At 31.8% G+C, this 13,326-nt stretch overlaps 1 protein-coding gene across 1 annotated transcript; it reads right to left on the minus strand.

Annotated features, from left to right (window-relative positions):
• Positions 1–1,270: 1,270 nt before the first annotated feature.
• LOC7454026 (homeobox-leucine zipper protein HDG11) lies at positions 1,271–5,329 on the minus strand. Its single transcript, XM_002317686.4, has 10 exons — positions 4,792–5,329; positions 4,484–4,601; positions 4,191–4,379; positions 3,605–4,072; positions 3,400–3,501; positions 3,110–3,310; positions 2,811–2,991; positions 2,471–2,739; positions 2,270–2,359; positions 1,271–2,157 (listed from the first exon to the last, which is right to left on the minus strand). Exons 1-10 carry the CDS (start codon positions 4,917–4,919, stop codon positions 1,768–1,770), a joined length of 2,136 nt encoding a protein of 711 aa, XP_002317722.4. The 5' UTR covers positions 4,920–5,329; the 3' UTR covers positions 1,271–1,767.
• Between the last annotated feature and the right edge of the window lie 7,997 nt (positions 5,330–13,326).

Here is a 13,326-nt window from a genome sequence, read left to right on the forward strand (position 1 = left end):
TATTTTTTTTTATATATATTTTTTTTGCCCAAATTTTTTTGTATCACTTTACTCTAGTCATAAATTTAAGCAATATTTTATTTGATACCTAATGTTTTTGTAACTTTTTTAATTTAATCTTGAATTTCATTCAATCTGGGGCTAATTGTAGCCCATTAAGGCCTATTCAAGAAAAGAGTAAGGGATGAGAAGAAAAAAGAGACATGTTGCCTCAACGGGTTAACTAATTGGGATCATGCCCATGATCCAGATTGTTAGTTTTGTTGGTTAACTCAAGTTGACTGGGGTAGATACAATGTAACATATTTTTTAAAAAACAATGTCTCAAATTCACTAATAACTCTTTAATTTAGTCTGGATTCAATCCAATTCAAGGTAACTTAAGACCTAATCAAGGTCCATCCAAGAAGAAAATAAGAGAAGGAAAAAAAAAAAGACATATTGGCGAATAAGGTTAACTCATTATGATCGTGTTCATTACCCGGACTATAAATTTCACATTTTAACCTGGGTCAATATAATATATCGTCATCTTTTCATTTCACCCCCTAAATCTTTTTTTATTTAATCATTTGACAACATGTTGTTTCACATTTGAGTTAAGGGTTCACAGAGATTAAAACAATGGTGGCATAAGATTCTTTTTTACCATATTCAACATTCCCAACATCTATTTAATTAGTATTATTTAGAAAAAAGAAACCTTCTATTGTTTTTTGTTTTATTTTATCATACATTTAATTAAGCTCTTGAAGGAAGACACCCAAATCTAAGAATTTGTAAGCATTCCCACATTTGTAAGCGTATATAAAGTTCAAATACAACAGGAAAAATCCCAAAAGGGAAGCACCAAAGAGGAAAAGAAGAAATGACCCATGGGGGGTTTTGTGCTCATGTCAATCAAATGGAAATCCTCTCCACCAGAAAATGCAAGGCAAATGCAGATAAACATCATTCTTTTTAATTTTTTTTCTTTTCGTTTTAAAATTATAATTTTTTATTTAAAATTAGTTTTTTTTTTTATATTTTTCTATGGTCTGATATACTAATATTAAAAATGTATTTTTTAAAAAAATATTTTTAATATTATTTAAACTAGAAGATGAAGCCCAACATTGATATCAAGCACAATAGCTATCAGAACTATCTCAATGGCTGCACCACGGCCCTCATGGCTCTCTTCATTCACACACATAAACACACCCTAGCATGCACAACCACGTACATACACCATTTAAGAGAGTTTTATTATAGCCGAGAGAGAGAGAGAGAGAGCATTAATATGGATAGATAGATTGCAAGTACATGAACGGAAGTCAATACCCGAACCACAAATTTTTTTTTTCTAGCTGAGTTGGGGTGGTAATGACAGAAAGATTGCAAGGAAAGGATGGCAGTTTCATTACTACCCCTTCTAAGCAAGAAAGACACGGATGGTGCGTTCTTGACTCCCTCTTAAATGACTACTCTTCCAGCGTAAATTTTTGCAAAATCCAAAAAAAGGGCTTGTAAAAAAATAAATAAAATTTGGGTGGTGTAGAGAGTAATGAATTATGGCAGCAAAAACAGGCACCGGCAGCAGCAGCAGTAAATGAGCATCTTGGTTCTTGATGAGAGGGCATTCAAGGTCCCAACTAACCCCAATACTTCTCTCCCACATTGAATACCACCAGCAAACACAAGACTTTCAATTTTTTCCGATCTCCATATTTAAAGTTGGTAGAGAGAAAGGGAAACAGTTGTGTTTGCAGTAGCAGAATCAGGTCATCAGGAACCAGGACAACTCAAGGCAGCCTTAATTTGCTGGATGGTGGTTCCAATAAGGCTATTAACGGTATTCACTGACTCCAGGTTCAGTCTAGCAGATGGCAAGCTGCTAACTAATATTTGAAAAGCTACTGTGATTAGTGAACCACTCGACCTAGCCATGCGTCCTTGTGTATTAGAGCTTGTGGATGCACCATCTCCTTGGTCAGGATAACCATCAGGTGAAATGGTGAATCCTGATGGCAGAAGAGGTATATAGGAAGGGTCCTCCCCACTCATTGCTATGTTGATGGCTGGTAGATCGACAGGGCAATAGACTACAAGTGAACCTGATGAGTCCATGCAGCTCTCTTGAAGTATTAACATATTGTTCTGGCTAGTGTTGTAGGCCTATTCCAGAATATTATAGAGTGATTAAAGTCATTAAGCATGCATTTTACTATATAAAGTGAAACGATTCGCTATAAAAGATAGAGAGAGAGGCAAACTGAGGTAGCCTTACTCGAAGAACAGATATGCAGTTCCCAGGATGGGACCCATTTGCAATATGGGCAACTTCTTGGACTGCATTGCCACTAGAGAGAACATCCCACTAAAGAAGTATCAAAACCAAAGGCAAAATATCAGAAACATTTTAATTTCAAAATCGATGAATTGAACATGCCATGAATCATTCCACTTTCAATTTCAAAATCGATGTTACCTGTGGTCGAGTCTTTTCATCCTTGAAGAAATTGAAGACATTTTGAGGAGATACTGGAAGCGAAAATGTAGTCGCCGCACTTAGAACTACACCATTAGGTTGGCCAGGATCCGTGTTCTTATGGAGTGTAATTCGAACTCCAACGTCATGCAACCCGGATAGTGTGCTCCATCGGTGGCTGTTAGATGTGCTTATGCTAGAACAGAAACTGCTGACCATTCGCTGGCCAAGTTTCATCATACTTCTCTTACCTTCTGGTGATGGAATTACTGGAAAATGAAATATCCAGTTAAACTCGTGATTAAGAAATAGAAGGATGTGATTATGGCACTAGACTTACCTCCTCCAAGATCTCGAGTTGAACTTCCTGACACCATTTGACATGCCACCCTTTCACACATCCTTTGCAGTGTAGCAAGCCACCGTTCTGCTCCAAAGGCCAAACCGCTGTGAATGAGATCCCTATAAAGCTGGTGGGTTGGGGCTTTGTCTTCTATCTCTACATGTTCCACCCAAATAACCTGTTTCGCACTTCAGGTGAGTAACTATGTGCGAAAAATAATTCTACGACTTTCACTATTTTGAAATTGAAACACCAAAGTAATCACATAATGAAATTCTCAGGAGCAACTAGACAACCTTTGAGTATCCATTAGGCATATCCTGAATCAAGCATCCAGAGGGAAGCCTGTGACATTGAAATTGGGAAGCAAACTGTGGAATATCATATGAAACACTAACAATTGCCCACAAGCCTTGCTCAATTTGCTGACAATACCGGAGGATACAGAATTCCCGAGTTGGAACCAGGGGTGAAAGCACCTGCAACTCTTCATACATCTGCAAGAAGCATGTTTCATATGATAAATCATTCTTCAAGCAAAAGCTGAAACAAAAAAGGAAAGAATTTTAAAGCTCCTTTTCTTTACCAGTTGCAAGGAACCGCTGTGATTACCCAACATTCCAGATGAAATGACTTCAATGGTCTTTGCCACAGACACGATGGTGGGAAATGATTCGACCCACTTGTTCTGCAAGCTCCAATCAGTGACGACACTCAGTGACACCCTTAATAAGTAGGATATTTTGGGGGTCCAAAAATATTTATCGTTAGAGACTAAGAAAAAGACTTACTGAATCCATAAACATGTCAACCAAGGCTACACCATTCATGATAACAACACCTGAATCTCGGGATGATTCAATTCGAACATTGGGATTCTTTAAGTGACTCATAGCCCTTGGAAAGATCCTTTGGTAGCTATCGAGATTAAGAACATCTCTCCCATCAGTGGACGATTTCATCCATAAAGATTCATTAGCTTGCAAAAGCCTCAACAGTTCCTCCATTGCGTTTGCAGCAACATCAGTCATGAGAGACTTGTCCATGTCCGAAATGCCAGGCGGTTGAAAAGCCAAATTTGAATTAGTCGGGATAAGATCAAGATCAAGATCAAGATCAAGTGCAGGACCACCAAGACCTTGGCCACCAAAATTCCCCATTGATAAATCCAATGAAGAAATGTGAACAGGTTGCACCGGAGGGAGTTGGGAAATTGGTCTCCCTATGTATTTAGCAGCAATGCTAGAAACTCTATCAAGCTGCAACAACCATATAACACACATCAACCAAAATTTAGCAAAATATTCCACAAATTATGCATGGAACAATTAAAAAAAAAATGCAAAGATAGAGGGAACTCAAAACACAGAAGCAAACCTCTTCTTTCAATTGAGCATTCTCGATTCTTAATTTCTGTTCATCAAAATAGGAATCCTCCGTAACAGGAGGCGCCCCACAAGATGGGCAAATAACATTCTTTAGCGCCTCTCTAATGGCTATATTCTCACACCGGATCTTATCATTCTCAGCTCTAAGAGAGCTGTTATCTGCTCTTTCATGTTGAGCCTGGATCATTTTCCAACAACAACAAAACAACCTTTTAATTGTCTCAACAAAATTCAATTTAAAACAAAACAAAGAGACAAACAAAATGATAATCTTTAATTCACCTTCATCTGGGTCCTCCTGTTTTGGAACCAAAACTTGATCTGTCTTGGTGCCAAACCCAACTCTCTACTTAACTGTAACCTTTGTTTCTCATCTGGGTGTGGAAACTCCTTAAACATTCTTCATTCCCACACAGTACAAACAGCAGCAGCAGCAGCAAAAAAAGAAAAGTATCAACAACCCAAAAAGACCGATACTTACAAGCAACATTACACACACGTCACATGTCCCCGAGAAGCAACAGCACTAATTCTCAGAGAAATGCATGATTGACAAAAACAAAGAGATTGCAATGTCAAAGAGTGCTTACGATTCCAACTTCTGAATCTGGTGAGCAGTGTGGCGGTGATAACGCTTCTTCCTCCTTTGAGGGTCAGAGGAATCATGGTCCCCGCCACCACCACCACCACTTCCTCCTCCAGCACTGCCATACTCCATTCTTTTCCCAAAAGAAAAGGTCTTTCTTTATAAACAACAACAGAAAGTAGAAGATGAAGAAACTATCAGGCAGTCCTCTATACCGCAAAGAAAGAATCTTTCAAGAATAATGGCCCATGCTATATACCATGCCTAACCATGGCTACCATAACATTCCTGTAGAGTACAAAGAAAAAAAGGACTTCATGATTTTTTATTTTCTTGGGCTTGAGGAGAAGTTGAGAGGGGTTTAAGCGTTTGGTTTTTGAAGGCCTGAAAAGGCCACTAACACATCATATCACAAGGAGAGAAACAGCTGGAATGTCAAAGAATTTGCCATGATTTGAGAGTGAGTTAAGGAGAGAGAGAGATTTTTCAAAAAACACAAAAAGATTAAATCTTGGGCTCAAATTTAGCCTCCCCAACTCCCCCCCTCCCCCCCCCCCCCCCTCTCTCTCTAAAAAACCAATAACACCCCACTAAAACACTAGTCGAGAACTAGTATGGTACTGTTACCTTACTAGGGTGTAGGAGTGTATAGTAAGTGGCAAGTAGTATATCGCTTAGTACACTTGTGGAAATGTGTGTAACTGATGGTGAGTGGGGTTTTAAAGCCTTGTGGGCTTTCAAATTCTGAGTCACCAAATTCGAGGGAAAGTCTATGGAAGGAGAGAAGGGAGTCAGTCTGGGGCTCTTTCTTTCTCTCTCTAGTATTTAAGACACTCTCTCTCTTCCACACTCTTACATGCATTGCTCAGTCATGGCCAGATGTACAAAAACAGGAGGGTTTTTCTTTTTCCTTTTCTTTTATTGAAAGGAAAGAAAGAGAGGAGGAAGTCAAGAAACAAGTATTTGGAGGAGTCACGAAAAGGGAAAAAAATGTCATGGCTGCAAGTCAGCCGGAGTTTGAATTTGATAATCAATTTCCGGCGAGTGATTTTGCTTTCTTTCCTGTCTCATTATAACGTTTCTTGACAAATATAATCTCTTTGTTTACTTTCTTTTATTGGGATATTATATTTTAGGGTTTTTTTTTTCCCTTACAAAGGGTTTGCAAGAACAGACAGAAAGAAAACTGGTGGTATTATTGTGACATTATTTAGTCTCTAGATATCATTAAGGCATGTCTTGTTTTTTTGTAATTAAGTGATTGGAATTCTTGTGTATTAAAGACAAATTTGAGTGATTTAACCCCATAATTATTTTAATTTCATCCATTGTTGTTCAAATTTCCCTTCTAAATAATTTGTAAATCTCTATTTTTTATGCTCATAAATTCAGAAATTATACTTTCTTTAAAAATAAATAAAAAAAAACAAAATGGGTCTACCTTAGCATGTTAATGTTATATTCATCTCTCTATATCAACCAAAGCTAATTAGAAAATTAAAAAAAAAATCACCAATTTACATTTTTACCTAATTAATCTGAAAATTCTATTGTACTCAATCAAATCACTTACTGAATATTTAAATCATAGTAAAGAGATTAATACAAAAAATAGAAAAAAACATAAAAAATTTCTCTTCCATTAAAAATCGATTTTTAAAAATTATTCTCTTTTATATATATATATATATAGTATAATTAATTATAGTTAAGTCATCATAAAATTTGTCAGGTATGAAGTGGGGAATTAAGAGTGTTTTAATTATTAGTTTGAAAATTCATTAAAATGATATTTTTTTAATTTATTTTTGATATTAATATATTGAAATGATATGAAAAATTGTAAAAAATAATTTAAAGTAAAAAAAAATATAATAAATTAAAAATACTTTTAAAATGGAAAAATAAACCGGTTATTAAAGGGTTCTTCTAGCTAGTTTAATATATTCCTTAGTTGTTCTAGTTCTTTACCTATTTTGCGCATGCCCACACTACAGAACAATGCGATAAAAGTCAAACTTGTTACCTTTCTGGAGTGAGTGAGTTCTGTCCACGATTCACAGCTATATCACCACAAAATCACAAAATTGTGGCAGTACGACCCCACATTATAAACCACTTCTTTTCTCATTTAAGGAAATGTTTGTTTTTGTCGTTTTGAAAGTATTAAAATTATTATTTTTTTTTAAAAACATATGGGTAGTGGTCAAGTGATAAGAGCTTGGGACCAAGATGTTTGCTTCCTCTGTGGTCTCAGGATCGAGCCTGTGGTTGCTCATATGATGACCACTGGAAGTTTACATGGTCGTTAACTTCAGGGCCCGTGAGATTAGTCGAGATGCGCTCAAGCTGACCCGGACACCCACATTAAACTAAAAAAAAAAATGTTTGTTTTTGTCATTTTGAAAGTATTTTTTAAAAAAATTAATATTTTTATATTATTTTAATACATTAATATTAAAAATAAAAAAATATTATTTTAATATTTTTTAAAATAAAAAATATTTTAAAAAATAATCGCTTTCATAGTCTATTACGTGTACCACAGCCCTAAAATCTCTTTTTGGCTTTCTTTCTTTTGATTGATGTCAGCTTTCTACTTTCTTTTCATGTCTTATTTTTCAAAGCATGTTGACATGGAAACCAGACAAAAGCCCAGGAGATTTTCTATATAATTGTGTGTGCATGTGTTAGGGTGTTTTCGCGGTGTTAACGTTTATTTTTTTTTATGTTGTTTTTAAATGTATTTTTTATTTAAAAATATATTAAAATAATTTAAAAACACCATAAAATAATTAATCTAAAATAAAAAATTTTAATTTTTTAAAAATACATGTTGAAACATTATTCCTAACAGATACTATAAGGTACTTAATAGAACTTCTGTTTTTACTTTTAGACGTTGTAAAAGTGTATTTTTTATTTTAAAAAATATTAAATTGATGTTTTTTTAAGTATATTTTTAATAATTTTAATGTGTTAATATTAAATATAAAAAAATTATTCTAAATATTTTCAAACAAAAATCTATTTTAAAAAGTACTTTAGCAATCAAACATTTTGGCCACCATATAATTCATATACGTGAGAGGAATCAAGGGAACGATATATTATTTCTTATTTTTTGCTTACGAGTAATTTATTATTATTATTATTATTATTATTCATATTTTTAATTTTTTTATCAGGAGATGTTGCTTCTGTACTTGAAAAATTCCTCGTGCAAGTACTAAATATATTATAACATTTATATTTAGCATCCATTCTTCCTTAGATAATGTCCTCTTTAGAGCATAGGATCTTGTTACAATTGTAATATTTTCTTTTGGTGGATTTGATTCGATATTTGATAGTAAATTAGCATAATTTCTCTTTAGAGCATAGATTTGATAGTAAATTATTGTATATCCCATTAGTGGATATTCTTGCATGACATGTTGAATTCAAAAGGGGGGAATTGGAGAAACTCCAATGTAAATAAATAAATAAATAAATAAAAGAAAAAAAATTAGCAATGGGATGCCTAAGTACTTTTGGTCCCTTTTTTTTCATGATTCAAACGTGGCACTTTCATTTATTCTAATGTTTTAAAAGAGAATGATTGCATTATGGATGATGTTTTTATGTATCATAATATATTTTTTAATTTAGAAACAAAAAATATATTATTTACCTTTTATAAAATAAATTAAGAAACATATAAACTAATAAATCAAAAAATATTTTCTTTAATGCTAACTAAATGTTAAATAAAAAGTTATTCTTTCAGGTAAAATCAAGATAAAGATATACACATAAATAGTTTACACCAACTATCATTTTTATTTTGTTTATTTTTATCTTAAAGGCCATTTTCCTTGCTAATAATAAATGATTTTTATTTTTATAAACATGCCATAAAAATACAACTAATTTATATAAAATATAAAAGGAAAAAATTAAAAACAAATTATACTAATTTCTTTGAAGCATTATGAAACTAAAAAATATGTAAAAAGATCAATTGTTAATTAAAAATAAGGTAAAACCAAATATTTTAAAAGATAAGAAAAGGGATATTAATCAGTATTTAAATTAAAAAGATAATATAAAGAAAAAGAAAAGGGGTTAGAAATTTATGAGCCTAGTAGGCCAAGCCTAAACGTCCGGCCTATCATTAAAAAGTATAGGCCCGTGCACCTACTAGTTTTTTTTTTCTCTTTTTTGAGGAGCGGACGAACCATCCTCTGCTATGTTTTTTTTTAATAAGGAGACATGTCGTCTGTTGTGGCAAGTGAGTCGCCCATTGAATAGTTTAGAGTCCAGGTATTTAAACCTCAAAAACCCTATAAAAATCTCAATAAATTTATCATCAACCTCAAAACACCCTTTAATTAATTTTAAAATTTAAAATTAAACGAATAAAAACATCAACCTCAAAACATTCTTTAATTGCTTCTAAAATTGAAAATTAAATGAATAAAAAAAATAATAGACCCCGTTTTACTTTTATTAACATGGTTATAGGAAAATATCACTTTCATTGAACTCATTTACAGAAGATGAATCTATTAACATAAAGATCAATATTTTAATGAATAAAATATAGCTATTTGAGAATTTTCTTTCTTCTAAAAAGTTTCAAAGAACCTTTTCTCTTCTTTCGTAACACAAAGATTGAAATATGACGAAAATGATGTTTGATATTGAAATATGAATTTTCAAGAAGCAGGGACCAAATGATAAAAAAATAAAAATTTAAGGATTAAACTCATGTTTTCAGTGCTAAAATCTAAATGGGGCATTTTTTGTTTTTTTTTCAAATTTGTGCCCTGTTTTTTAATTTCAATTTTCAACCCTAGTTAAATTATAATTTTCCAAAATCAAATCTAAATTCATTATCTAATATCCCACAACTCCACACATGTGATGTCATGTAAATCAAAAGAAATGCAAATAAAAAAAACTATAATATTCTAACTTTGAAGGATACAATCGTAAAGTTTAAAAGTTCAATTATAAAAAAAGTACATTATTTAAAAAAAACAGTATAATGTGTGTTGTGAGAGGAGTTACCATGGTGTTGGGCTAGAGTAAAATATCCGTTTTTTTTTAGTTATTGTTGTAATTATAATTATAATATAGGATATAGTGGCATGACAAGTTGAATATAAAGGGAGAAATTATAGGAACTCCAATGAAAGAAATTAAATAAATAAAAGAAAAAAAAATAGCATTGACATATGCCTAACTTTTGGTCCCTTTTTTAATGCTTTCGACGTCGCAATTCCATTTATTATAATTTTCTTTACGGCACCAAAGGAAAATGAGACCGGTGGACCCCCTAATCATAAATCTCTAATTTTATTTATTAATTAGTTTTTTTTTAGAGCCATAAATGCCCTCTCTAATCCCACCAAGCACACACTTTCTGAGAGAAAGAACACACCATTTATTAATTGCATGGATAAGCAGTGCACAAAATCTAAGTTGCGAAGGGAAAAAAAAGAGACTGTCGAAGCTGTTACCAGGCAGTGAATGATGTTGGTCGCAAAGGGAAATTGTGGCGGTGGCGGTGGTTGCAACCACCGTATCTGTGTTGTTGCACTGCTAAGAGTAAAGCAATAATGCTCTAATAATTTACAATGATTTCATATATATATGTTGTAGCCATGCATTCATCTCTCGAAGAGAAGATGAGCATTGAATTCATGCGAATGATCTTCTTCAACGTTGAAGAAAATAACCACAAGCTAGCGTCATTAAATTTTTAGTTTAATATATTATTCTTTTGTTATGATCATCAAGTTTAATTTTTCTATATTTTATTGTTAAAAGAATCAAATTAAATTATTGATGAATATTAATCTCATCTATCTAACTAAAAGCGATTTAAACATAAAAGAATCACGACCATTGAAGATAATAAATAGCTAACAAATCATTTTAATTATAGATGCAAGTATAAGATCTGAATTTATATACTCCACATAAAAATATTAAATAATCTAAATTCACCAATAAATAAGAGAGACGCTCCATCATATATATATATATATATATATTAACAACAAGGTTTTCAAAAACGCTATTTTGACACGATACGAAATATATAATATAAATTCGGATTGTAAAAATGAATTGTAAAAAAGACATTAAAAACAACTATCTTCACAACTATGCTTTTTTATTGGCCAACACCAGCTCCAATACTCCCTCCAAATGCATGACTATATGTATTGATAATTTTAGATTATTTGATGTCTTTTGCCTTGATGAATAATACATCACTTTTAGATATTGTTATACTTTTATAAGTTTTAGATATTGTTTGTTACATATCATGAATCTGAATAAGTGGATCAATAAGAAATTATAGGCTTTATATATATGAGCTGAAATGAATGAATCAAACAATTCAAAGTAAGAATTTTTTTTAAAAAAATCTTGAAGTCTAGTTCCTTGTCATGTCATATCTTAGATAAGTTATGAGATTTTTTATAAAGAAATTATAATGTTGTAAATTTATTGAAAAAAAACTACGGTATTTAGGCATAAGCATATGGTGAATCAAACTTCAGAGTATAGTCTGTCACTTTTTCATAACGATATCCCTATAGAATGAGAATCTTCAAAGACGTATTCCATATAATAGACAATTTTTTATTTGTTAGGAAGGGTTTAAGCACGACTATGTTTCTTTCATCCTTGCATTATTGATTGAAGAAAGAATTCATGAATATAATCGCTTGTGGGGCTTGTGTGTTAGCGAGTAAATATAAGGGTATGCAATGAGAAAAATAAAAATTTGAAATTACTATAAAATCATAAAATTGACCATAAAATCATAATTTTACTTGATTTTATCAATTTTACATGATTTTATCATTTTTTTTTAGTTTTCATATGATCTTGCATGACAAATATATGTTGACTCGTAAAATCATACGATTTTATAAGTTAACTCATGATTTTAACAACTTTGATTAACAACACATTAGTTTAAAGATCATCTAATGCTCAAATTAGTTTAGGTAGGAGAGAGAAATCTTATAAGATCGTATAAAATTTATTTAAAGAGCAATCTTTAGGGTTGATGTAAAAGAAGTGGAAGAAGAAAATGTTCCTACGAGGGAGAAAATGACACACTTTGAGATCTAAGGCTGTTTATATAACCTTAAATTAATTAATGAGAGTGTGTTTGTATAGGAGTCAAAAGATCAAGTCATGTTTATACTTGCTTAGACTCAGCATGTAACTGAACTCAAGAACATTAGATCTAGCAACTCACTAGATTTATGTCCACTTGGGCTCGACTCGTAGTCACACTCAAGAGCTTTAGGCATGAAAACGAGCTAGACTCATGTCTTTTGGGTCTAATATTATGCCAAGCTTAGGGATGTTGGGTATGAACTTGAATTCTTCTCACCTATCAATGAGTTATCACCATGTAATTGTACCTTTTAAACAAGAACTTAGACACAAAAATATTTTTTCAAAATATGTTAATCTATCATCTATCTAAACAAGTATTAAATATGATCTAAAGACTTTACATTAGCTCATGAAATTATGACATGCTATTAATGCATTATTATAAATGGCTTGAGTACATGTTGGTTTCTTATTTGAGGGGAAAAAATAAAATTTCTAGCTTCCCTTTAACAATTTAAAACTTTTGGGTGAAAACTATTAAAATTTATGTTTAATTTGCTCCTTTAATAATAACAATAACAATAATAATAGAGTAATTAATATCCAATTAAGCACAATTATTCTGCAAATGGAATATAATTATCATTGTTAAGAAAATAAGATAAGGTTATCTCGTCATCAAACTCAATGATTTTTAAGAAATAACCATAAGAACTAATTAATTTTAGTTTCTAGGAACCTCATCTAATAGGTTAAGCTATTGAGTTGAGATGGTTCTTTAACATGGTATCAGAGTCTTGATGACCAAACGGTCATGAACTCGAATCTCACCATCCTCATTTATTTGATAAAAAATTAAGCACAAGGCAATGTGAGCCTATGCAAGTTTCAAACCCAAAAGACTTTCACTTGAGGGGGTGTGTTAGAAAATAATATAAATCATATCTTGAGATCTCACTTAATAATTTAAGTTATTGGATTGAAATAATTCTTTAATAATTTATAACATCTTCTCGAGAAAAATGTGACATCTAGCTAGTCAGGTATTGACTTAATCTCTTAGCCACAAATTTAAATTAATATATGCATGCTTGTCGTGATATTTTGATCAAATTAATGAAAGAAGACACAGATTCAAGCAAAGATATGCATAAAATAATACTCAATCACTTTACAAAAACCCAAGTATTTAATGCAAAGAACTAATCCAATATTAACTAGAGCTGAATATGATAAAAAGTATGTAGAATATAATGACAATCGATACCAAATCACCATAATTGTTTAAGAGAAATATTTCTCTAGAATATCCAAAACTTAAATTATCTTGACATAAAACAATCAAGTCCAAGTGATCACATGTTCTTTTCACATCTTTTTTGCAAAATTATCAGTCATATAATTA

Source organism: Populus trichocarpa, chromosome 12 (assembly GCF_000002775.5).
Source record: "Populus trichocarpa isolate Nisqually-1 chromosome 12, P.trichocarpa_v4.1, whole genome shotgun sequence".
NCBI classification, from domain to species: domain Eukaryota; kingdom Viridiplantae; phylum Streptophyta; class Magnoliopsida; order Malpighiales; family Salicaceae; genus Populus; species Populus trichocarpa.